Source organism: Paralichthys olivaceus, chromosome 22, assembly GCF_024713975.1.
Source record: "Paralichthys olivaceus isolate ysfri-2021 chromosome 22, ASM2471397v2, whole genome shotgun sequence".
Classification (NCBI taxonomy): Eukaryota; Metazoa; Chordata; class Actinopteri; order Pleuronectiformes; family Paralichthyidae; genus Paralichthys; species Paralichthys olivaceus.
Genome location: NC_091114.1, coordinates 11,675,809 through 11,702,886, shown reverse-complemented (window position 1 = coordinate 11,702,886; position 27,078 = coordinate 11,675,809). Strand labels below are relative to the sequence as shown.

The following is a 27,078-nucleotide window of genomic DNA, read 5'->3' as shown; positions in this document are numbered from 1 at the left end:
TCAGGAAACTCATATTCCCCAAAGACCCATCTGATTGATTTTGTGTTGAAGGCTGAGGCACTATCATCCGTCACTGAAGTTCACATTCAAGTGTCGTTTTCATGACGACTGCACACGCAAAGTGAAAGGTGCATTTGAACTTTTTATTGTTGAGACGCAGCATAAAAAATTGGCACCATAACGTTGGAAAATATTTTCTCTGTGAATGGTCTTCAGATTCATGGACGTGTTACTCAACGCAGCCTTCCTTCAACACTTTATCATTTTACCCACATCTGCTGCAGCATGGAAACACCAGTGCACGCCCACGACATTTCCTTCTCACATGAGCTCACTAAAATCTAAGCAGGGGGCAGCTCTGGGAAATCTCCAGACCATCGCACTCGGACATTCGCACATGCAGCTCTTCTGGAAAATTTCAAGAAAAATATCCAGACTTCAGAACATATCTGAAAGCAGCTTAATAGTGGGCGGTGGTTCGGACCCCGTCTTCCTCCCACAGTCCACTGTCAGGCAGATGGGAGACTCTAAATTGAACGTAGGTGTTAAGACGGAGGGAAAAACAATTTGCACCTTAACTCCAGAGTTGCAAACCTCTTTAAATCCAAGGATGAAGCCTGGGTGACTTATTGACAGACAGCTGATTGTCACACTAACATGCATCCAAGGTGAGAATGCATGAAAAAGTACCCTGATGTATCGTCTACGATATCAGTCAGGAGAAAAAGCACCAGAAACCTCCAAAATACTATCCATTAGAAGTACGTAATACTAATCGAACTAACTTCTTAACTTAAATGGTTGTTAAGTTACGACCTGTAACATCCCGTTAACTCACTCTGCAGCACATGTTCTCCAGGTGTCTGCCCTGTTGTTCAGTGGCTGTTATATATTTAGCACGTTATTTGCACATAGCCAAACTCTCCAGTGGATCTCCATGATGGCGCCAGATGTGGCTGGAAAAAAAAAAAAAAAGATTTGTGATGCCACTGCAAAGCCAGTGCCGTCTGTTATTGTCCTCTATTCTTATACGTCGGACATTCATTGGCTCACACAGGTTTGTAGAAGGCTCCACATACAGCTGATGGCAGAATAAAGCCGCTCTGTACTTCTAGAGATTTGCACTGTTGACCCCATACTGCTGACTGCTGTCACACTGCATAGTGACCAGCGGTGTGTGTGCCACGGCTTGATCATGCGTCACAAATCAGTATGTGTGTTAGTAATAAACTCAGATTACTCCTCTACCCCTCTGATTCGCCTAATTGGATGAAGACGAGGGAGCTGTAATGAGACGATGCTGCCGCTGTGGCGCACGCAGATGACCCCACCACACGGTCCGGGCTTTAGGTCAGTGGGAAATAAACGCTGCAGCCCTTTCCAGTCCTCTCACACACGTATGTTGCAGTAGGACAGTTGCACACACAACCTTCGAGACTCAAACCCAAACAGAGAAGAGTGTGAGCTCAGTGACTCGCTGAGCGGACCACCCAAACAAAGCAGACCGGACTTCGGAGAAACTACACGTTCTTGACTTTAACCAAAACAAACCCCACGACTGTGATCCTGACCTCCTCCGCTTTCTGATGTTATTCACAGGCGGATAAATTAGTGGGGGGAGGGGATTTTAGTATTAGTATGAAAAATGTCACAGTCTTGTCTGCTGTGCTTTGCATCCTCCCCTTCATGGGGGCAAATCGGTTGTGTAAGTCTGTAATTAGGCTAATGAAGGAAAGTTGAGTTTGCAGTGTGGAGACATTAGAGCTCATTTCCAGCTTTGCACAGATTATATAATCATAAAATGTAGGGGAGGACCTCCCGCCTCGTTCTGTTTTTCATATTTATACAGCTGATTATACAATACAAAAGAGCTGGAAGTCTCCGAGGTCAATTAGTTGATAAAATTGGAATTTATCAAGCTGCCGTAACTAAACGATCATTTAGCTTTGTCTCTTTTGACCATGAAAGGTCCACGCGAAATAAATACAAGATAAAAGATGCTGGTGCTGACTCATGAGCAAGAAATCTAGAGGGTTTTATTTCCAATAGTCAAATATCAACCTTGGTTTTGTCCTCCACATGTTCACTTCTGCTGCCACGGCTCCACATGTGTGCTGCTGCAACACTCTGCATATCTATGAGCAGAGCCGCGTGTCAGGGACCAACTCTGCAGAGGAGGCTGGAGCTCCGTCTGCCTCCAGCTCCAACAACAAACACAGATAAACAACACTCAAACTCAATGGTTCAGTCGGGTGAGTGATTGTTGTTAAGCAAACTAATATGAAAGCTGTGTGGTCTCAGCTGTCAATCATTACATCCCCCTCCAATTTTAACTTAATTGAAAAATTAACACTTGAACAAACATCAGTGTTATAAGAACCAACTAAGATGAAAAGACATATACGGCAGCCAACAACTGTCATCCATCTTTATATACAGTATATGACCTACACCTGTGACCTGCACCTAGTGGATGATACCAGCTGTCACTCACACAGTGTCCACGCCCCAATGCATACTGTGCTTTGTCTAGTTGATGAGAACATCAAATGAAAATGTGTTGAAAAAGACTTGAAATAGAGATTGAGGCCAGAAATTCCATATGAAAATGTCTTTAATATTCAGATGTGGAGTCTACGTCCATTTTTATTTACAGTCCGTGTCCACACTGCCTACGTCTGTCAGTGTGTGACAGCTACTTCACTGATGTGAGTACTTTGGCTGAAGATCGCACACGTGTGGCGTCCACACTGACGGTGCTGCCTCTGCCAGCCCCATCTGTCTGAGTTTGCCTTTAATAACGGACATCAATAATAAAATGTCTTGTTTCATTTTATCACAACCAGGCGCATGATTTTTCGTTTACCCTCATTCAGAGTGAGTGAGTGCAGTAAAACGACTGCCCTCCCCCGATGATCTATCAACGTATTGCTTTAATATAATTCAACTTTTTACACAGCTTCAATGTGTACGTCTGTAGAATATGTCACAGGTATGGGAATACACACAGCATGTGTGAGTGAAGGAAACACGCGATTAGAAAAAAACCCATGTGGGCTTTAACTGTATCATGTTAAGTTTATTATCATTGACCGAAGGGGACAAATCAGAATTATGAAAAAAATGTGTTTTATTCCACCTGATCTCAAAATTCCACTCCAGTTCACACACGCACAAGCACACACAAGCACACACAAGCACACACACACACACACACACACACACACACACACACACACACACACAGAGCTTCACCTCTTTGGGGGTCACGTCCCGTCCACGTGTTGTGTTTTACATAACTCTGCCAGTGCTTTTAGTCTTTGGCCTGAGTTACACACCCGGCGAGTAACGTCTGTCATCACAGTGTGTATCAGTGTGGAGTGTGGAGAGCAATGAGTTTATGTCATACTGCTTTTTGCAAAATGGACTCGTGGCTTAAATGTAAATTAGTTCAGTTTAATTATGAAATTCAGTTTCATTAAAACTCACTCTTTTCCTCGATTTTTATAATAACAGCGACATGTATTCACCAAGTTAATGGCGAGATCAGGGAACAAGGTGAATTTTCTAAAAAAGAATAAATAAATAATTAATATATTTAATTCATGTTGGGCTTTCTAATATTGCTAAAACTTTACATGGGTTAAACATGTAGAAAGCAAATGATTAGAAATATAAACTACATATGGAGGAGATAAACTCTCAGATTAGCTTCTAGGAAGAATCTAAGGTCAAAGGTCAAATTATATAATACGATTGTCCGTTGTAAACATCGCAGCACAGTTTACAGTTTGCTCTTTACTTTGCAATGATGGATTAATATTGACACTCTCTGTTATACTTACTAATAAAGTGGTTCAGTGAAGGTGTTGCCTTCTTTGCAATTTGTCTGATGGTGTGACGGCTTGTGCCTTGTTACTTATCGTAACAAAAGAAAAAAGATTTTGCCAAAGTGAGAACGCTCAAGATGCAAGTGAATGGAATCTGTAATAAGTATTTTATTACTGGAGAAAATGTAGAGAACCCCTCTCTCAGACAGACAGAGATAGATAGAGGAGGTAATGGGATCAATTACACAGCTCTTCTAATGACTGAAGTGAACAGGATTTGGTCACTGCAAGAACCTGGTGTGTGTGTGTGTGTGTGTGTGTGTGTGTGTGTGTGTGTGTGTGTGTGTGTGTGTCCCTGGTCGTTTCACTCACTGGCTTAAAGTGTGCTTTACCTCTTCGCGGCCCACATTATCCTGAACTCTGAGGATGTGGGAATGTGCCAAGCAGCTGCCAACTAGGCCAAGGAATCCTGCAGTGTCACCAATAAAACTACGTGCTGCGCAGAGAATCCGGGTCAATAAAGTTTCTGATGTTAAATGCCCTTCATTTTTAAAGTTCAACGTTACTTTTCAGCAGTAGATCAAACTACTACGTTTTTTTATTTGAATGATTCATTTAAATTGCTGCATTTGTTTATTTGCATTAAATTAATTTATGTATCATTAGATCGCACAAATAAATGTTCCAGGAAATATACATGAAAATTACTATCCCGAGATGAAAAATAATATATGATAGAACATTTTATCAACAGTTTTACTCCCACTACACAACAATCTGACCACATGACTCATATAATTCTTCACAATTTCACTCTAATTGGCTTTCTTTCCACAAAGGACAGAGGAAAAACATAAAATCTAGTGCTGGGCAGTGATTATCACAATATAAATCAATATAATAAAAGTCCAACAGACATCTGATGTTTCTTCTGCACAGTGGAAGCACAGTGAGGAGGTATAACGTATATAAAAGTGTTTGTCATTCTCTGCTCATATCAGGGAGTTTAAAAAATAAAATAATGTTATATTCATCATGACAACTCTTGATTGACTGATAATGAAAAGTCATTTGCTCAACAATCTATAATATGTGTTACAATGTGACAAATGATAAATGAGTCTAGACACAAAACAATAATGTGTACACACACACACACACACACACACACACACACACACACACACACACACACACACACACACACACACACACAGTAGATAATGATCCAATTGGTCAGTTATGCATGAGTTTTGCCCAATTAGGCAACAGTAAACAAATGTAAACAACCCCGCCTCTGTGAGCCAACAACAAAAACAGCAAAGTTGACGTGACTCGGAATTGAAGGACGAAACACGACAGCATTACAGTTTCCATCCGACGACATTATTCAAATCACAGTGTGGCTCTATGACAGACTTTCTCTTACTATGCATCTGGGCTAAATTCTATACGATAGATACATATATACATACGACCTGCAGGGGGAACTAGTCTCAGGGCAGGACTTTTAAAAGGCTACATGTTATTTTGAGACTGGCACACACGTCTTTTCCCTCCAGATGGTGAAGAAATAAAATAATTGTCTGGGAAGGGACAGCTGCAAGCACGGATAATAAAATTCTCTCATGGGTTTCTTGAGGGGGAGATTTGTGGGAGTGGTGGCTGATTTAATTCAAATTTACATTTTGTCCCGAAAATAAAGTAGCAGGCTCACACTGTCTGTTCGGCTCAAGGTCACGGCAGTCCACTCCGTCATGTGGGAAACACACACACACGCGCACGCACGCACGCACACACACACACACACACACACACACACACACACACACACACACACGGATCCACACTGCAAAGTAATACAGAGTAACACATCACATCTGCTGCAGTTGATTCGTTCCGATTTGATTTTTGTCTTTTGAGTTATTTGGAGTGAAATTACTCCCCCTTCGTTTCCTTGTTTTCAAAATCATGGGAGGTTAATTTTGCTCATTGCATAAGACGTTACCACCGTCCAACACAGAATTGTTTTTGGCACATGTCCCACTACTGATGTCCAGATTTAGCTTTCGGGCCCCCTGTGCCAAAACTATGTGCCCCTGAGACATACACACACTCTTCTCCTATACAAGCCGCTGCCTGTCGGAGGAAAGAGAATCCCTGTAATTACGACCGATCAAAACTCTGCAAAGGATCCACACTAGACAAGATAATTAATAGTTTTTGAATGGTATTTCTGTTGGCAGATTTGTGCCATCTTTGTGTGGCCGCTTTTCATTTCTGTTTTCGCCTCTTATGCTCCCTGTTTTTTGGATGCTCAGAAGCAAGAAGAGAAAATCTATTATGAAGTGCCTCTGCAAGTATTTAAAGGATGGAAGGAAACACAATGTGAGAAGGGAGGAGGACGAGAGGCGTGAAGACGAGAGGGAGCGAAAAAAGCTGCACAATAGTGAACAGAAGGGAGGGAAGGAATTTCAAATATTCATCTGCCTAGATGTTTGAGCAGGGTGAAGATTGTGAGGAATGAGTAGGTGTGAGGACAAGTTGTCAAATAGAAGGACGCAAGGACGAAGTGGAAAATGAGGTGAGAAAGAATAAAGAAAGCAACACACACAAATGAGTGCAAGGGGGAAAGACTGAGAGTCCACTCGTCCCGGGGCTTGGCCCTGCAGAGGCCCGCCAGCCCACTGTGGTAAAAACACTCAAACAAAAGGATCATTTATTGAAGGAGGAAAGAGGGGGAGGCAGAATGGGGGGGATGAAAGGAGGGGGGAACACTGTACAGAGGCATTTGAGAGCTGTGTGAGTGAAGCACTGGCCCCATCTCAACATTCACAGCCAATGTGTAACATTCTCCCCCACGCTGCCCCACTGACGTACGCAGCAGTCAGATCCCATATGGTTCCGCAGCGGTAGCCTGCGAGCACTTCCCTTTAAAATACAACCAACAACCACCGCGTGCTTCCACTTCTCAATAAAAAAAACCATCACTGTGACATATGGATGCGGCCTGATGCTTCGTTTCCATGTGTGGAATCTATGAAAACCAACTGTTGAGCTCAGACACTCGCTGCAAGATCCCGTGATGAATCGCCACTAATGCCTTAAATTTTTCATTAAATCAAATTCGGAGCAGAGCTATGAAATGTTTACCGCAAAAACCCGGGAGGTTTAAGTCCAACGCAACCTACAGTGCAAATCATGTGGAAGCTAGCGGGGCTACATAAACAGCACGGCTTGGCAGGGTGCATTCATCACAAGAGCCCCGCTGTGGAAGGTTAAGTAAGACTACTGAGTGTTTTACTGCATATAAATCCACATCTCCATTTAAATGCCGCTCTATCTGCTTCAACTGCAGACATCCACTTCTTAACAGGCCAATTTAGTGCAGACAGTGGCTCAAAGAGAATGTTTCTCGATGAGGAAACGTCTCACAGTGACCTAGTTGAGGCATTGTTCAGCTGTGTTGGTGCCCCACAGCTCGAAAAACTGCCCTGCACAATAGGAAAAAATGGAAATACAATGAAAATTCAGAGCCTAAACTCATTGACCCCCCCACACTAAACAACAAAGTTACAGCGCTGTCCGAATGCATTTTATACTTTGCTGCACATGTGTATTAACAATCTGTATTTCACTCACACATCGCAAATGTGTAGAATAATATTCTATATGTTAGAGAGTTAACTGAATATTTCTGTTTTTACCTCACTTCTATTTATATTCCATGTATTTATTATATAATATCAGAAACATACACACATCAACAGGTGCCAAAAACCTAGAGAAGTTAGCTGAGTAACACACTCGTCCTCAGTATTTTATTGACAGGCTGTTTTCTATAGTTCTGTAATGAGGTTGGAGTGATTACTGAGGAGATTCTTTGCATAGTTCAGGACATTTAAGATTTCAAGTTTCAAGGAGTCTTAGAGGATTTAGTGGATCTTTACGAGGGCGCAGAAGTCCTTCAGGAGGTTTCTAGTGGGCCTTTAGGGGATTTTTAGGGGTCCTCCAGATGGTTAAACACCTATGGGAGAGTGTTCCCCACCACCGTCAACAAAACATCAAATGAGGGAATGTCCATTGCAAGAATTCTGCTCGTCTCTGCAGTAGAGTTCAGTTCACTTTTATGAAGAATTTATGACAAGGAGCACAGCTGACACACTTTGGCTCCTTTCCCTTTATTTGTCCTCTGTACAAGTAAAAAACCTGGTAACCCAGTTTGAATGAATATTTAAATTGTGGAGTGAAAACCTCCTAAATTAACCGAAAATAAAATATCCAAGATCCATGGAAGAATCAATTTTCTGCTCCATTGGTTTTCCTGCTGGATCTTAATCTGACAGGTCAACAGAAAACAAGGTCAAAGTTCTACTTTATTGAACATGAAGTAAAGCATATTTTCTGCGATTCGCAATTGTTTCCTTTGCTGAGAGTAGCACTGCAGTGAGATGGAAAAAACAGGTCAAATGAAGCGGAATGATACTGCTTGTAGTAATATCTTGAATATAAATATATACAAAACAAGTACGTCCTAAATCTGCACCAAGGTGCAGCACTGGGAAGCCTCAAGTGGATCAATAGTCATTTCCAGAATATCGATATTCATTGTTATTCCAATAGGTTGTCTGGCCTTCAACACCTAACACAATCACATCAGGTAAAACGTGTGTTCTTCTCTTTAGACGTACACCAACCTCCAGACGAGGAAACCAATTTATGAATTGTCAGCTCGGTTGATCTATACCTCATATTGTGGACTATGGGGACAGTCAGACAAATCAGACCAGTGTCTACATTCTAATATGGCGCCAGGTGATGTTTTATTACGAGTGTAGATGGAGAGGGAGACTATTCTCCATCGGATTATCTTGAAAGTGTTATTTATTTCCATCTGAATAATGTGACAGAGCAGAAGGATGAAGACAAAGGGAGGAGGATGAGACGTACTGAAAAATGTACGATCACAGTGTAAACTTGTGTGAAGAGTCAGCTCTTACCTGTTCCTTCCTTGTTTCCATTCTGATGTGTCCGCAGCTCCTCTGATTTGTAGAAGTCAATGCTGGCATATGTGTTGAGGCTGGAGCTGCTGCTGCTGCCGACTGCTGCGCCCACTCCCCCAATCCCAGAACCTCCACCCAGTACAGAGAAGAGGCGAGAAGGGGCCTGGCTACCTGAGGGTCCTTCCAGGCCCAAATGGGGGCTCTCTTTGTTGACCAAGTCCAAGTCAATATAGTTAAGACCTTGCTCTGTGGATGAAGTCTGAGTGTTTGTGGGAAGGGACTGTTGTCCAGGGAGGGGGCACTGAGTGGGGGTATCACTCGCAGCACCATTCCCCCACAGCACGCTTTCAAAGCCCAGCCGACGGGCGACAGCTTGGGTGTGTTCTGGAAATAGGGAGGCAGTGGACGAAGAGGAAGTGGAGGTAGAGGTGGGGAGGGAAGGCGGGGCAAGGAAGGTTTCTGAGCAATGACGTCTGCGTCCTTGGGGGTCTGCACGGATAACTTTAGCCCCGTGGTCTGGATTGAGTCCAGGTTTTGCAAGGGAGAAATCTAGACCACATGACAGTACAGGAACGGAAGGATCAGTCCTGATGGGGGAGGGGGCTTTGGGAGAGACACTGGATGATGACCTAGGGACTTTGTTGCTATTCAAGCTGAAGACCATCTCTGTGTAGTCTCCACAGGATATAGGGGACTCGGACTCAGACACTGAGGGAGCACTTTCTCTGCTTTTCCTAAGTGGGGCCTCGGCTACTTCAGCTCTCTCTTCACGAGGGACACTGGGGCTCTCATCACAAGCTTTGGGGACATGAGCAAGAGTTGGAGGCGTGGGAGGGGTGTGAAAAGATGGGAAAACCAGTGGGGTAAGAGAGAGGGGTGAGGGGGACGGAGAAGGGCCCAAGTCCATGTTGACATATTCAGAGGCAGCTGGGGGAGTGATGGGAGCAGAGGGGCTGCGGGAGAGGGGGACAAAGTTTCCTAGGAAAGAAGTTGTCCTGTGTTGAGGATTCTGGCTGCTTGGGCAATGAGGCAGTGATAAGCCATGCCTGAGACCCCGGCCACGCCCTCCTCCAACCCCAGTCTGGCCACACTTCTCCCCCTTAAACTCAATGCTTACATACTCTCCAGGGCTCTTCGGTTCTGGGGGCAGGGGATTCTCACGGACTCTAGGAAGGGTATTCGCTTTAGAAACATCAACAAACAGACTCACTGGTCTGCTTCTAGTATGGTTACCCTGCTTGGACAACCCACTGGAGCCCCGTCTCTGCTGGAGTTTACTCCCATCTTTGGACTGAGTTCCCCCAGCCATGGGGCTCACTGTCTGGGTAGCTCTGTCCTCGCTCTCCCCAAGGCTCTCGCTGCTAGCTGAGCTAGAGGAGTATGAGGATGATGAGAGTGACAGGTGGCGTCCCACCACTGAGCTGCCTGATGCTGGTTGCTCCTGACGCACTCCCATCGTCCTACCTCCACTCATTCCCCTACTACAACTCCCATTGGGCCTTCTTCCTCGTCCTGGCCCATCGTCAAAGTGTCCAGCAGAGGGGTTATGTTTGTATGACCGGGGAAGGGAATAGTAGGAATAAACCATCTTGGGAGCTGGCTGTTGAGAAATAGTCTCCAAATGAGCTGTGTGTTCAGGGGGTGGGGGGCTGCCATTAACAGAACGAGCACTGATAGGAGACATGTTCATATAGTCACTGCCTGCTCTGCTGTCTGCACTGCCACTGCCCACCCAAGCTCCTCCAGAGAGACCACCACGCTGGTCAGGGGAACAGCTGCTATTGGGGGACATTATCATATAGCCGTCAGAAGTTGGTGGAGGCCTGATTTGCTGCGGAGGGGACACACTGTTGTTAGGGGTCATAGCCATGTAATCATCAGCAGGTTTAGAATCTGAGTCTGGGACAGAGACAGCCAGAGACTGGGACAGGGATACTGGAGGCTGAGTGACGCCAGGCAGCATGGACATATACCCATTGTCTACACCTAAATCTATACCTCCTCCTGCTCCTCCTGCTCCTCCACTCCCTTCACTTTTGAACTCCGCCACATCTAAGTATCCTCCTCCCCCAGCCGAACCAGCCCCCAAGACAGATTCCCTCTGTGTGGAGGAGGAGGAGGAAGTGAAGGATTCACGACTGGTGCTCCTCGACATTATGGCATAATCAGCTGAATCTTCATCTGCTGGTTCCTCGGCTCTACGCTGATGTGGGGCCAGCCTCTCCAGGGTCATAGGAGGTAAGGAAGCCCGTTTACTCAGCAGCCTACGTTCAGCTTCACATTCACGACTTGAGGAGCGACGCAGCACTCTCCTGGTATGGGGCTGGGAGCCACAGGATGGTGTTCCTGGTGCTGGCAGGGAACTGGACGTCACGCTCCCTTGATTGCTGTTGCTACCACTGCCCCCACCACTACGCTGGCCCATCAGGATGTAGTTGGCACCCTCCTCACCAAGGGATTGGCTACTGACGCTACCTACAGAGCTTCCAGGGAGGCTTGGGGAGGGAAGGAGCGTGTGATCCCCAGGACTAGAGCCATATTCATCTGAGGAGCCATAGTCACTGGGGGAGCCAGAGACAGAGGCACGATGGGTGGGAACACGGCTATAGGTTCCACATCCCGGGCCAATAGTAGCAGAAGATGATACACCTCCAAAGTCAGAGCCATGCCCGGAGCTAGATGAGAGGCTTTGGGCTGGGGAGGGTGCTGGGGTGGAGATGGAGCGCATCAGTCCAAGAGAAGTTTTAGCAGCTGTGGTGGGGACTGAACGGACTGACTTCGACCTGAGGATAGGGGTGGTAGAACAGGAGCCATTGGTGGCGGGACTGGAGCTCGGTCCTTGGAGAGGTGTGGTCACAGTTATCCCATCCTCACCTTTCCCACCCTCACTGGCAGTGCGAGACCTCGGGAAGATATCCCGTGGGGTTGGAGAAGCATTGGCACTGCTGCCTCCTGCTCCACAGTTAGCACCTCCAGGAGGCTCAGTTCGGGGCCTGCGGGTGAAGCCCACTTGGCTGGGAGGAGGGTTTGGGTGGTGGCGGCGTGAGGGAACACTGATGGGGTTTGAAGCGGTAGCACCTCCTCCAGGGCCGGAGTTTGACTGAGATTTGCTGCGTTGGCGGAACTCCTCACTCAGTGCCTTCATGGCCTCTAGCAAGGTTTCATGCATGTTCTGGGCCACCACCGAATCATCCACCTAAGATGGGACACAAAAAAACGTATGTACAGTGATAGAATCTGGATTTATTTAAAAATATATATATATTTTGGGAGTTACATTTCTGATAAATATTTATAATTTTTTATATAATTATTTCTATTTAAGATGCATCATTAAAACAAGACAGCTCCTGGTAAATCCTGGTAGTTCACTGTTTGTCTTTCATTTATAACTGCCTTTAAGGGTTATTTTAACTACATTTGTTTAAGTTGAATTGGACCATAATGTATGGTTACATGAACGCTAACCTTAACATTGGGTAACTTTGCAGCTTTTTCCCCTCAGTTGATTATAGGGTCTTAACATTTATTTGGGATGGAGGCTGAAACTATCAACATGGACTGCAGATTACAGGCTACAGGCTCACCTGCATCCAGAACTCGCCCGGGCCTGTTACGGCAGAGCGTCCCACTTCGACAAAGAAGAAGTTTTCTGAATGGCCGCAGCGTCTGACGTTCATGAGCTGCAGCACCACAGCAGCAGCATCAGAGTTGAGCTTGACGAAGTTGACCGTCTTGTCAGTCAGGCAAAGGCGGTAGATGCCCACCAAGTTCTTGGCCTGACCCAGGCCTTTGGGCCACACCTTCACCTGCCACACCTCTTTGAATGCAGGCCCAGGATTGGGCACACCATAGTCCCCCGCAGCTCCACTGTCAGAGGGGTTCTTACCTTCAGGGGCAAGAGAGAGAGAAGGAGATTAAAAGGTTGCTTCAGTGAAAAAGAAAGAAAGAAGAGACTGAGCCTGGGAAAAAAAGAGAGAGGTAATTAAAGTGTTAAAGAGGAGGATTTATGAGGAACACCAACAAGTACAACTGCTGCAACAAAGCACTGGGATGACCTTCATGGATGTGTAACCAAAGAGCTACGCGAGGTGAAACCACCACTATTTACCTGTTAGTGGAGGGCAAGGTGCCTTTATTATGGAAGCTGTGCTGATATTGGGCTTTTCACTGATTTTTATTCCAGATCTGAGTTCAACCAGAGCATGCAGCAGCTTGTGAGACAGGCTCACTCTACCTGCAGGCTCCATACCTGGGGACGCGTTTCTCATCCTGACACACAAACAGTTGTGGAAAAAAAAACAAGACGAAAACAGTTGACAACTGAAGCCGTGCAAAAGAATGATGACTGTGGGAATAAAGCAACCGTTGTGGAAAACTTAAGTGAACCAACTTGGAAAATGCTTAACAAGTGAATCTTCAAAACCAAAGCAAACAATGCCAGTTTAGACGGCTGTGGATCTAAGTGAGAGCTCTCAATAAGCTCCTCAAGAGCCAATTTCTAGAGCTGCTCTACTGACAATAAACCGCCTTTGTAAACTAATGAAATCTAGTGTTTTTAGCAAGACTACAGGCAGTCCATTCATCCTTTGTGTTGCCTGCTCTGTACTCAGACAATAAGGAATTAGTGAGGCAATGAAACACAGGAGAGAAAGCTCCTGGTGAGACTTGAAATCTGAGCTGTTAGGGGCCATACAAAGGCAGCAGACTTACTTAAGCACTTAACAATATTTGGTCACCTGTTTTAAGTCGCTGTATTGTACAAAAATCTGAAGCAGGAAATGCGCCCATTACCCCAGAAAATGATCTTATATCGTGCAACTTATTGAAACTGCCTCTGAACGTATCACATATTTACCTCCAAGCTCCTTTATTTGCAGCCACAAGGGACCCCACATCTTTTGACCAGGATAATAGGAAAACCGATATGTGACTCATGTTTTCGGGTGCTCCACTCAAAAAAAACACCCTAAACTGTTTTTAAGTAAGGCCTCTTTTTCCTTCCATGTACCACATTACTTTGTTTTCTCTGTCAAATTGCCAGGCTGGATAGGTCCGGGCATGAAAACTACCAATGTACAACACAGATCTAAATCTTGACAAGACTGAAGACACAAACCTCCTTTATGATATACTCACCTGCTCCCTTCACAGGAACAGGATGTTCTGTGTATGTTAATGGTGAACTTGCACCTGCCTTATTAACCTACCACATCTGGCATATTGAAGTAATGACAGCAAAAGTGATTTTTTGGACGAGTTCTTGAGTGAGTGACCTTATTTTGACGAAGCTTGTGTGGTATTCTACCTTAAGCATTGATTTTGGTCCAATCGGGATAAACACAGTGCGCCTTCACCGCACAATTACAAATATATAATTATGTCTTTGTGCGTTTGTTCTTCTTTTCCCATGCCTCTGCTGCAAATCCTACAATGACAACCATATGTAGACAAGAGGTCCCAGCACGCACGGTGGACATCATTTTAACCGAGCTTCCGTTATGACAAAAATTTTCCCCCAGATCCTCTTCCCAAAACATTTTTTTATTCATTATTGCAAAAGAGAGAGAAGTGTCTCTCTGGTTCCTCTTCAGTTTTCGTCCCTGAAATTGGGAGGCTCGCTGACAACTTGAAAGAGACTTAGAATAGATGTTTTGTTGAAAGCCTGGAGGCTGTGGCTTAGCGGCTGTGTGTGTGTGTGTGTGTGTGTGTGTGTGTGTGTGTGGAGGCCCTCCTCCTGCATTAGATGACTCATTCAAGGCCATGCATGGCTGTTTCGTGTACAGCTTTCCTCACTGTGTGTGAGGAGCTGTGTCCACGAAGCCCCGTTTGCCTCCTCGATTTAGATTTACAACAGGAAAGGGGTGGTTTGGGGAATTTTCAGTGGGGACAGAGGGAATGAGAGACTGTGGGAGATTGCAAAGATATATCAAAGAGCCATTACGGACAAAAGAAGGGTTTTTTAAAACGGAAGAAGAGAACGTTTATTTAAGGATTCCTTCGATTAAAAAAAATAATAATTACAGTCATTATTCACTCTCAAATTAAACTTTTGAGTTCCCTGCTCCTGAGATTGACTCAGATTGCAGTCCAGCATGTTCCTCTAAGACTATATTTTCCTTTTCAAGAGCCCGTTTAACATTTCTTGAGGAGAGCACAAGTGTGTTGTTTGTTTCGAGTACAGTGCAGCCTTAAACCTCAGCTGTGCCCTCGACAGCACTTGCGTACACACACACACGCACGCCAACACCCTTGATCTCAGGGCCACTCCGGCTGCGGACTCTTATCGACAACTCTCAAAAGCACTCAAAACATTTAAGTCTTGCAGGGGGGGGGGCAGCCATATCTACCACCATCGAACATCATAGATCTTCCTTCGAGGTTACATAAAGTCGGGGCTGATGCTACTAGGAGTTGTATGAATTATAGATCGCTCCTGGCTTTCCTAAGGGGGGCTCAGTGTGATGCTCAGAAGAGACGACTGGTGAGACAGCAGTACTCTTTTTATTCTCCCTTCGCACGGAGGTTATCAGTCGGTCAGTTTCTGTGCACTACAATGCCACCCCTATACATCATAATGGACCCACAGAAAAACACGCACAGAAAAGCAGGAGATGAATCCGAGGGCTAAAGCCTCAAGCACATGAAAGCAAAGTACACCTCGAGGTAATGAAGCATCTGCGTTGAGCTCCCTGAGTGAATAGGGGCGAAGTGTGCCAAACAACACTCAGCCAACCTTGATAGAACCTCGATGGAGCGCATATATCCGGTGAACGAGTTCAAGTGAGGCGACTAGATTTATTTCAAAGTTCCAGCGTAGTAATTCCCCTTTTTAGCAACTTGAAAACAACTTACACTGGTTTATTGACGGACATGTTGTTTACTTCACTTTCGCCACGACCACACATGAAACCTGCGGCCTACAATGGCAACCTACACGTGCAACACTGCTGTCTATTCATGCCGATGTATTTGCTGTGCCCGAGCTGCCTCCCCAGAGATCATAGACTGTACATAAGGAAGCAGTAATCTCACCCAATTTTCTCCAACTGGAGGCGTCGCTGTATCTGCCTTGCTTCTTGCCGCCTTTGGGCTATAAAAGTGTGTGTGTGCATTTAGGGAGGAGCAGGGGTATAGGGGTGCAATATTTACCACATGGTCAGCCAGATGCCTGCTGGGATATTGACAGCTCCTCCCTGAGTGGCAGGTTGATTATTGTAATGATCACACTGATCTTCTACAGGGGTCTTGAACAAGAACAGGGAAGGGGGCTGTTGTCATTGTAGCCCCATGGCACTGGCTGGGATCGTGGTTTCTTTAAAGCTGCTTTCAGATGTGCACTGAACTGAGATAATCTCCTGGAGGGGCTAGATGCGAGAACTCAGATGGCTGGGTTTGTTGCTCGGGACAATCTCTGAAGTTTTTCCTGCCAGCCCCCTAGTTAAAACTCTGGATTTTGTCTGGAGGGATTCACCGCGAGTGATGGAGCGTGCTGATGATGTTTTGAACATGCAACAGACGCAAAACCAAGAAAAAAACAAGTAGAATATAAATATCTCAGGATGACGTATTCGCAGACAAAGACGTCGATTTGTGTGGCCAACAAGATATTTTAGTGATAAGGGCCCAAAACAAGTTTAAACAAAAACATGTGATTTCTGCAGCACTTTATATGTTACGTCCTGCCTCTGCATGCTGCGTCACCCCTCGTCTGAACAGTCTGGGGAATTTCCTATTGTTAAAGTTTCTGTCCAGAATTGCAAGGAATTGTGCATTTTCATTTGCAAACGGAATTTTTAAATTTATAGGGCTACACAATAATCCCCAGTGTTTGTGCATTCGCCAGCTTCCAGGTTCAGAGGCAACAACCTTCATGTTGTGCATTTCTGTGAAAAACTATTCCGACTTACTGAAAAAACACACGATTGAAATTTATAGCAAGATCATAATAAAATCCCTTTACTTAGCTAATGCAGCCTGTAAATCAGGGAGAACGCCTCTGGCAATGAAGCGGCTGGCTCTCACTGGGTTCTGTTTCAAGTTTCTGACCTCACTGCCCCAGCATGCTGTGCAGCGCCATAACACCGCAAAAACACTGCACAGGAACTTCTGAAGACTAAACCCCATTTTCTCGCCGCCTACTCGGCTACTGTGCCCCTATACCACCCCCACCGCCGTACCAGGTTACCAGCGTGGATAGATAGCAGACAGCTGTGTGCTCTTTGTCCAAACTGAGAGAGGCAGAGATCGAGCCACCCAGCAGGGAAAACAGTCGGCCTAATCTCTGGCTGCCATGTGTGCCCTGTGTTCCTTTTTTTTTCCAACTCCTCCACTTCCTATCTCTTCATCCATATCCACCCATTAGAAATCCCCCTATCTGGGCCCACACTCAGGGACATAGTGCTTCCCCAACACCAGAATCTGCCTGGGGTAAACTTCACATGTGGTTTGTGTTAGCCAGAGGAGCATGCACACATACACAGGCCACGTACACGTAAGCGCATGAAATTACTGGTGACGCATCCAAGCTTTGTCGTCCCTTGACAAGACTCGAGAAAAAAGGCCTCGTAGAAGAAGTAAACCCAAGATCTCACAAAACCACCTCAGACGGCCCTTAACTAACTGGCAGCCATCTTGGACAGACTTAGTAAACACTCTGTCTGTGTATTATTAAGTCAGACAAGAAGGTTTTGGAGAATCAGACCAAAGAGTCCCCAGAGTTAACTTTATTATGTGAACAACACTGTGTGTTATTGTTTCAGCCCAGAGTCATTTTAGCCCTTAACGTCCAAAAATGTTTTTTAAACGAAATAATAAGTTTTTGAGAACTTGAACGTCTCGTTTTTCCAAAGTGGATAATATTTTACAGTAAGTATTCATTTTAGTTGTTCTACAGCAAATACAGAGCATGAAATGGAAATAAATGAAAAAAGTACAGATTAAAAGACTTTAAGAACATTCACATCTCAATTCAATTTACATCAGAAGATGAAGCAAATTACATAAAAGTTAAGGCCTGACCAATATGGTATTTTTTGGGGGGGGCAATGCCGAGGCCGATATTAGAGATTAAAGTCTCAGTATACAGTCATATATGCAGTTACAAATTAAACTGTACAACGGCTTCATTGAGGATTTAACTCTCTACTGTTTCACTTTCCCACACTTGCAAGATGCACTTAATGCAAAGCTCTGTATAGAGGCATTATTAGGTTAAGCAAGCGTCCAAAGAAAATAGGAAACTCTCCAAAATCCAGTATATACACGTCTGTCTGTGCCAAGCCACTCTCACCTAGTTCTGCTCCAGACCTCCTGGATTTGATTCCACTCCCAAAACCAACGTATAGGGGCTTTTTTACATTCTTCAGATGCTTTGAAATGAAATTTAACAGTAGAATATAAAGTGGGTGTATATGAATTTGTACTGTAAACACAGAAAATGGCAGGATTCCTCTTCTGTCTGGACCTTTGTGTTACAGGATGTCTAATCAATGCAATATCCTGTATTGAATCTCCCGGAGGAGCAGCAGCACACCGGTTAATGTGGAAGGTTTTTTTATCCCCTGCTAAGTTCTCTCCATGTTTCTAATCCATTCCCTGTGGAGCTGATAAATCCCAACTCATGAACTTCCTGACCTCCACTATGACAGCGTTAATGTGCCGGTATCAACGCACAGCAATCGATACAGCACACTATAAAAGGTTACTGTATGCGTTTAAAGCCCCACGGCTCTATAGTGCTGAACATATGGTTGTTCATTGACTAAATGGATCATGTTGCCCCCGGCCCATCCCGAGCTGTCGATCAGACCCGAGCACTTAATTGACGGACGGGCTCGGCGGTGAGCAGACAGCGGCGCACACGAGGTGCAAGAGCTCAAGGCCAGCGCAATGCTCGCTGCGTTTCACTGTGACTGTGATGCAACGAGTCGGAGCTGGCCGAGCAGAAGCCAGGCTGGACAGATTGTCGTGTAAAATGAAATTACAGGGTGTCAACATGCGCAAAGTGTTTGTGCAGAGGAAATACCCTGTGGCAGCTCACCACCCCTCCGTTAGAGTCGGACCTCAATACCTGGTTGACTGGAGAGAAAAGAAAATGATTGAATCACCTTTTTGAACCCCCCCCCCCTGCTCCCTCTTTGACTTCATGAGCACAGTCTCCAGTGTGCCACCAGCGGCTGACCCTCGAGACAGTAATTACCGACTAATTTAGGGAGATGAGCTGTGCTTAAGCACGGCTTAACATTTAATCGGCCAGCTCATCGGCCACTGGTGAGATCCAGATCTCATTGGCCAAAGCAACGGACGGTATGACAGAGTCTTTCTAATTCTTAATTCTTTTCCACTGGTCAAAAAACCCACTGACAGCCACTGATATCTGGCTTTTGTCTCCAATGGGAATGGATACAATCAAAATTCACAAATAACTGACACCTGTGAAAGCCCTCATATCATTATTTTGTTAAATGCTGGTGCTGCACCTTTTTCCAGTCTAGCGTTACGACATGCATTGGCGCGTAAATAGCCAGGGACGTTTGTGTACTTATTAGCCATTTCCCATTTCAAGGGTCGCCTCCTTCGTTGGGCTAAACCGAAATGTGACCGTCTGGTCTACAAAGAATTTCCGTGAGATGGACACACTTGTCTGAGACTTTCACATGGGACAGCCATGTCATGCCACTGTGACGCAACACGTCTTCAAAAGCAGCCATTGTTTTTTAAATCTTGGGAACAACACACAGTGATTTTTTTTTCTTCTTATCATGCAAGATGCAACACTGGCAAGACAGCACGGTTTCTGATTCAACATTATGTTGAACATGAATCACCAGGGGAAAAAAAACAAGAGGGCGAACTCCCCCACTGGAAATGGGAAAGCAGGCAATTGTCTTTTTTTAATTCTCTAATACTGGTGTTAAAGAGGTTTGACACGCAGGACAGTTCACTGCAAAACATAGACTTCTCCTCACACTTTGATTTGCTGACATGTGGAAATATTAGCTGCAGCTCTGTCTGACGCTCTGCCCTCAAATACATTTGTTTTGTGGTTTTTAAAGTGTCAAATATTACGTCACGATAATCCACAGACAGAAAACAGATTTATACAGCGAAGGGAAAAGTGTTCACACTGAGGTCTGTGGATTAGCATGAATAACCATATCATTACATCTGGAAACAGATGTTGCTCCTCAGTGTTTCACATGTCATGTCTTTTTAAAGCTGTGAACATGGAAAAGTGAACTCAAAAGACCCTGGTAACGACACAACAACAAAACCTCGAGGCTGCAACTAAAGATTATTTACACTATCCCACAATCTGATATTTATTTTATCCAACATTCATTTGTGTGTTATGCTCTGAAAATACGAAGGAACAGCTCTATAATTTCCCAGAGCTCGAGCGGATGACTTCAAACGTTCAACCAACTTCCCGAAAGCCCCAAAACATTCAGCTGTAATTAGAAACGACAGAAAAAAGAAGCAGCATTTTTCATTTCAGTCACTTTTTAAGCAAAAATGTCAAACATCTGCTGTTTTTAGCTTCTCTGCTGCAGATCTTTGCTGTAAACAAATACAATTAATTTCAGCTTGAAAATCCATTCTTGACCTTGGAAGTAACATTTAAACACATTTCTTCATCAGTGAAGGAAAAAGCTCGAGATTGGTCTAAACAAACATTATTTTGGTGTTTTGGATGAATTATCCCTTTAAAATAAACACGAAAATTTGTTTGTTTTTAATCAGATAAGTCTCAACAATGAATTTTTGATTCAAAGATAAATAAGAGATACATGTTTATATTCAAAATATATATAAAAAATCCTGAGGGGTTCGATGGAGGCGAGCTTCGAAAGGGACGGCTAGTTTTGATCATTAAAATAAGTCCAAAACCAAAATACTAAACTTCCAATAACATAAAAAAGTAATATATAAAATTGAATAAAAGTGAAAAAAGGTCAAAAAAAGTTCAATCAGAAATCAAACTAAATTAGACTCTGACTCTTGGTTGTGTATTTATTCTTATAATGATAATAACTTCAATTTTTATAGCACAAGGGACACAAGGACGCTTTACATGCTTTATCTGAATGTTCATGTGTTTGCAGATAGTTTGTCTCCTTTGGTGCCACGAAGTCCAGACTCCAGGTCGTTGTGTTGAATTCCCGTGGCGGTGCCTGAACTGCGGGACAGTTTCCCTGGCAGACGGCTGGTTGTGGTGCCGCACCTCTGCCCGCTTTCACCGAGGTTAAGCTTTTACACACTCCGCTGACTCTTAATAGATGAGCAAATAGCTGCCCTCAAGCCCGATACTGTATTCGCTGCCCAAAAGGGTCTTACTGGACTCAGCTGAATAAATAACTGGGATCCTAATATCGCCGTGCACGGCAGCTGGCTCGTGTTTGTGTAATTACCACCAGCTCGAGAGGGAGGGCGGTGTGATACTGGAGCGTCCCTGTGCTGCTTTAAGTGAGTTTCCCAGGCCTGTGGCACAGTATGTGGGCATCTGTGCTGTACCGTACGGCAGCATGGATATCCAACGTATTTATTGTGCTTTCACTGTACGCATGCTCACTTATCCTGAAAGCCGAGGAATCCCTCGCTGTGCAAATTATTGCAAACTTCAAACCGAAACTTTGATTCCACCTCCAGCTGACATCTCATGCAGGGAACCTCACCCCCTGCAGCAAGTGACGGAGCTCAAAGGAGGCGATAAGAGCAGCTAAACAGGTATCAAATGCAAAGAGGGGTCCCCGAGTGTCTCTCGCCTCGGTGCTCTTTCTGCTACTGCGGGGGGGACGAGTTGAGGACACATACATCACTGCAGTGGCAGCAGCAGAGGAGTGTGAAGACGAGGCAGGAAAGACAGCGGGTGGTGTGTGTGTGTGTGTGTGAAGGGAGGGGTTCAGTCAACACACAGACACCACGGACTTGAAACTGTGTATGAGCTGCACATACCAGAGGAGGGTTATTACAGGCAGGAATCCTCACAGTGTTCAACGTGAGTGTGTGTTTAAAGCTATTTTCGCACAAGCAGGTTTAGGCAGCCATTGGCCGTGACCTTACACTCCCCCCTAGTCTCTCTCTCTTACAAAACTCTCCCTGTACATGCCTGGGTCATGTGTGTGTGTGTGTGTTTGTAGGTTGATTGTGTGGCCTTTTTTTGTGTGCATGCAGAGAATCTGCGAATGAGCTGCAGCACATACCACAACAAAATGCCTGCCAGCGTGCAAGTTTACACAGCGGCCGGCCGCAGCCCTTTGTCATTGTCAGCGATGGTGATTTACACGAGAAACCCAAGACTTGAATAACAATAGGAGCGGAGCTCTGCACACCGGGACCTGTAATTTCAAAGACGACTCATGGCAGTGATGGCGTGACGATGCTGGTGATGATGGCGGATCCAGGCCTGCACGGTCGTCTGGTTCCCTTGGAAGGCCGAGTTCCTCCCCCTGCCGCTCATAAAAGCAGGATTTTCTGTACATCTGACCTTTGCACACTAAGCGACTGCAGTTTGGATTATTTGCCCTTCTCTTCTGAAATGCACAAGACGTTTGCATAGAAAAACGCTGAAGAGTCAGTTTCCCAGGCTTTGCGTCTACGCTCCAACATCTGTCTATTCACTCCCCCCGTCTCGCGGAAACTTGTCAAATACTTGGGAAGGAGTGTGCTCGTACGCGCAGAAACACACACAAGCCACAGTTGTGCTATAAGGCAACAGGAGAGGGAGAAGGGGAGGGCCACAATGTTGACACCAATTCCAAATTCTGCAGGGTTACACTCGATTCCCCTCTAATGCACCTACTGGCACCGTGCAACTTTTTTTTCTTGGGGCGCTTAGGAATCATCCAAATATGTCCTTACACTTTTCTCCCTGTAGCCTCCGAAATGAAAAAGTGGAATGTATTAGAAACACGTCAGGAGCGGTGCGAGCTGAGATGGCCTCCTTTTCTCCCTCTCCTCAGGTGTTTTATCTCCTGCCCCTCCACCCCCCCCCACCACCACCACTCATCTGCTGCTTTATGTAACAGCAGCAGGTCATGTGTGAGAAGCACCTTGAATCTTCTGTTTGCCAAGATTGCGTCATGTGTCCCCTGTGGCCTGTCTGGTCTCCCTCCCACACACACTCACAGGAGAAAGGCCGAACAGGTGATTTTTTTTTTTTTTTTTAAAGTTGCTGTGCTCACCACTATTGCTCCAACAGCTGTGTTTACACTGCGGCTGATAGACTCCATTTGAGAAAACACTACAAATCCTCTTGAAGCTGCTTATTCATTATGACCAATCAATCAGGGAAGAAATATTAATGCATAAAAACTCATTTGGTTTTTCTCTGGTGACAATTATTCTTGTCCTCTTCAGGGATCGATGCCAAAAGTAATATTGCAGTGTCAGCATGGAAAAGTAAACAGGAGGGCAGGCAGGGGTGTGTTTGAGCAGTTGACTTGGGAGGGGGGGGTGACGAGGGCCCCCCCCAAAAAACCAGAGAAGGACCCAACAAGTCTGAGAGCAAACTGGGAGCAAATATCGAGCCTGGGTGCTGAGTAAAAGACGCATGTTTAGGCACTTCTGTCAGAGAGGCACAATATGAAGCCATGCAGCAGAAAATCCTTTTTGTTTTTATTATTGTGCAACCACCCACAAACACACACACACACACACACACAGACACACACACACACTTAAGTTGGGTAATTGTAATGGTTTTCAAATGATAACCCCCAAAACACTGGAGTGAAACATGTCTGCACGCTCTGCACACTTTGCCACGTTTCTCCTCTCATGCACCATTTAACAATGTGTGTGTGTGTGTGTGTGTGTGTGTGTGTGTGTGTGTGTGTGTGTGTGTGTGTGTGTGTGTGTGAGTGCATGTGCGACTTTTGCTTACTTTTGCACTGCAGCTCCACCATGGCCTGGTACCACTCGTCCTGGTCCGCCTCGTTCTCCGCGGCCACGGCGAAGCTCTCGGCCCGCGTGTACAGCACGATCATGTGCTTGTTCTTGGCGTCGGCCCGCTTGTTGATGTTGAAGCACGTCTCCAGCGCCACCGCCCGCTTCGGGACGGGGGCCTTGCCGCGGAATTTCTTCTCGCTCTCGTAGTACTCCAGACGGGCCGGGCCGCGCTCCGAGGCGGCGCGGAGCACGAAGTACCGCCGGTGCATGGACTTCTGCTTGCGGAGGTAGCCGCTCTTCCGCACGTCCTCGCAGCAGCTGTGCGGCGGCTGCGGTTGTTGCTGCTGCTGCGGCTGCTGCTGCTGCTGCTGCTCGCCCGCTTGCCCCTCCATGACCGCCGCAGTCTCCTTCACTTCCAACAACAACTAACTTTTTCTGTCTTGAATTTCTCTCGGGGTGTCTGTGGAAGTTCAGCGGGCTGACTCAAACATCCCCCCGGCTCCGCTCCCCTCCCTCGCTCCCACACATCAACGCAGGCATGTGAGAGGAGGCAGGGGTCGGTGTGTTGCCGCCGCGAGTCCCGGAGCTCGAACCCGGTGCACAGTTTTAGAATGCGGCCGCAGAATGAGTGGGTTCCCCTCTTGTGTCCTCTTGTTTGCTTTTCTCTCCAGTGGACGGAGCAGCGCAAGTTTCCCAAGCCGCACACGGGCGAGCACATGCGGCGTCGCTGGGTGCGGAGCTCCCCCTACTCTCCACTACTACTACTGCCGTCCGCGCGCTTTAATCCCATTCACCGCTCATTGCGGAGCACGGAGCGGGTCCCGCTGCACGCTGCCGGTTCTCAGAGTGTCCGTCCCCACACACTCACACCCCCGGCTCGGCTGTGGTGCTGTGGCCGCGGTGTGAGAGCTGCGGAGCGGCGGAGCAGCGGAGCAGCGACCGTGGGGCAGGACTGTCACTCAGCGAGGGGCGTTCACTGACTCCGCCCGAGCTCGGACACCACAGCCCCCGACCTGCGGGACAACTTTTTTTTTCTTAGTGCTTCACAGCGGTGAGGGTGAAATGTGTCAACACTGGACCCGAACTGTCGCGATAATTTAAATATAAAAGAAAGAAAAAAGAAAATGTGATAATAAAACTAATTAAAAGTTACTTAATATTTACAAGAAACTGAGCTGAAACTAAAAACTTTGGCTCTAACTCCAGATATATTGTATTCAATGAAAGTCCCTGGTAATATCTGTCTATCTGTCTATCTATCTATCTATCTATCTATCTATCTATCTATCTATCTATCTACCTACCTATCTGTCTATCTGTCTATCTGTCTGTCTGTCTGTCTGTCTGTCTGTCTATCTGTCTGTCTATCCGTCCATGTACAACATATATAACTTATTTTCCACGATAAACAATGCAGAAAAGATTTTGCAAGACAAATTTCATGTTCTTAATTATTCTAATGATTCCGGTATGAACACTAAAGTACTGTGTGTGCAGGGGTTTAACCAATAAGTGAACATAATGCAGAGATCAATGCAGTAAGATGTTAAAATTAACAGAATCTCAGCAGACCCTTTAACAGATGGAGGCAGAGAAATAAATGAATGTGGTGAAATGTTTATTAATGTGTTTGAATTGGTAAAAAAACAAAAAAGGAAAGATCAAGTTAAATGTGTCACTTGATTCAAACCAGCAGAAAACAACAGTCCACTTATTTACTTATGTCTGGATCATAGACTTTATATGAATGTGGGTCCAGTCTATAGTCTGGACCGATATGTGAGGGGGGGGGCCCTCAGGGGTAATGTTTATGTTGGGCCCCTCTGTGCATTGTGTGCCTCCAACTAAAGCTGACTTATACAGTAGATGGACATTTTAATATTCACCCAGAGACCCAGAAACCAGAGCTCCCATCCTGGAGACCCGTAAATTCTCCATGTTAGTCTGAGGTCATGTGTTGAATCACAGCTCTGTTTAGTAAAATGCTTCATGTTAGACATATAGACAATAGTAGAGTTGTACTAAACACGACAACTCTTGAACTCTTGAACTTACTCACCGGATATCAAAGTTACCACGGTGTTTAACAGAATTGAAAACTGAGCCTTCTGTTAATTATGATTAATGATCATTATTTGGTATCTTCAACACCAGGATCATCCAATGATAATAGTTTTTAATTAAGTTTACCACCTTCATAAACTACTTTTACTTTATTCTCAATTTGTCTTTTTTGACATTATTTATTGTCTTAAAGCTTTTAGATTCACACTACTTGAATAATTACTTTTAACTGATTCGAACAAGTACTGCAGTGTGTTGTGTGATATAGCTTTTTATTTCAATATCTTAAACTATTAGTTACAGTGTCAATTTCAATTTCTCCTTCATTCTACTTTTTTTTTAAACTTTTTTTGATTTTAGATTTTTATTCAGCACAGATAGAATCATGACAAATAAAAGTATGGTGCAGGGGCAGGTCAAATACACAGCACTGTTGTTTTAAAGCCTCTAAATATTGTAGAAATATCACAAAATTAGACAACACAAAGTTGTCATGAAGAAAATAAACGTGTCTTGAACCCAATGAAAACAAAAACAAAACAATACAAAAACATCAATGTGTGGACAAGTGTGCACATGCATTCACCTGAGTGTGTGTTGCATGTGCACATGCAATAACCCTGGACCAATGCAGAAGAACAGTCGCATGAAGAAGATCAGTCACACAGCAGCAGTTTAAGCATCTTTTGGCCCATTTCAAAGAAAAGCCACTCCATCATAACACAAGCAGGATTTCCCACAGCCCTTGAACGCATTGTGTGTGGAGTAAGATTTCAGTGCTGGCTCTTCCATGAGTTCATCCTGTTCTATTTACTGTAAAAATCCCCCTCTGTCATTTATTCATGTTCTAATACAAATACACGTTTATTTCCACCCCCCTGCACATCCTGCAATATAAACATTTACAACCCGAAGTCTCCTTATTTATGATTTTATCATGCTGCATGGAAAATATTTCTTTTTAAATGAGGGGTCACAGTGAAGTCATTGGAACACTGTGCTGCTGCTGGTGTGATGGTTGATTCCTATAGGTGTGATCAGGAGCAGGTTAAGTTTATAATTGGATAAATGAGCAGTCAGTGTTATTCCTGTCTCTCGTAGTGTCTGTACACACGATGTCCTCTCACTGTCTAGACTGAGCAGTGAATCCTCCTCCATCCCTCAGTGGGAGAAATAAAAAAAAAATGCATATAATCCAGATTATTAATCCACATTCTGCAGATCTGGTTCCACTCTGGATTTTTTTTTTTTTAAGGCCATAATGCTTCAGAAGGTCGTGGTGCTGGAAG

The 27,078-nt window shown here is 45.0% G+C and overlaps 1 protein-coding gene across 3 annotated transcripts in view; it reads right to left on the bottom strand.

The window, feature by feature from the left end:
* LOC109634880 (insulin receptor substrate 1-B) overlaps positions 1–24,689 on the bottom strand; it is a 45,320-nt gene extending 20,631 nt beyond the window's left edge. The window contains exons 1-4 of one of the 3 annotated variants that reach the window (XM_020095678.2): positions 23,721–24,672; positions 12,421–12,722; positions 8,831–12,029; positions 8,150–8,169 (exon numbers count right to left, since the gene is read on the bottom strand). In XM_020095678.2, coding sequence (XP_019951237.2) covers positions 8,165–8,169; positions 8,831–12,029; positions 12,421–12,722; positions 23,721–24,117 — 3,903 coding nt within the window. In that variant the 5' untranslated portion in view covers positions 24,118–24,672 and the 3' untranslated portion in view covers positions 8,150–8,164. Of the gene's footprint in view, positions 1–8,149; positions 8,170–8,819; positions 12,030–12,420; positions 12,723–23,720 lie in introns of those variants that run through there. The other 2 variants (XM_020095677.2, XM_020095676.2) reach the window with 2 other exon arrangements.
* Between the last annotated feature and the right edge of the window lie 2,389 nt (positions 24,690–27,078).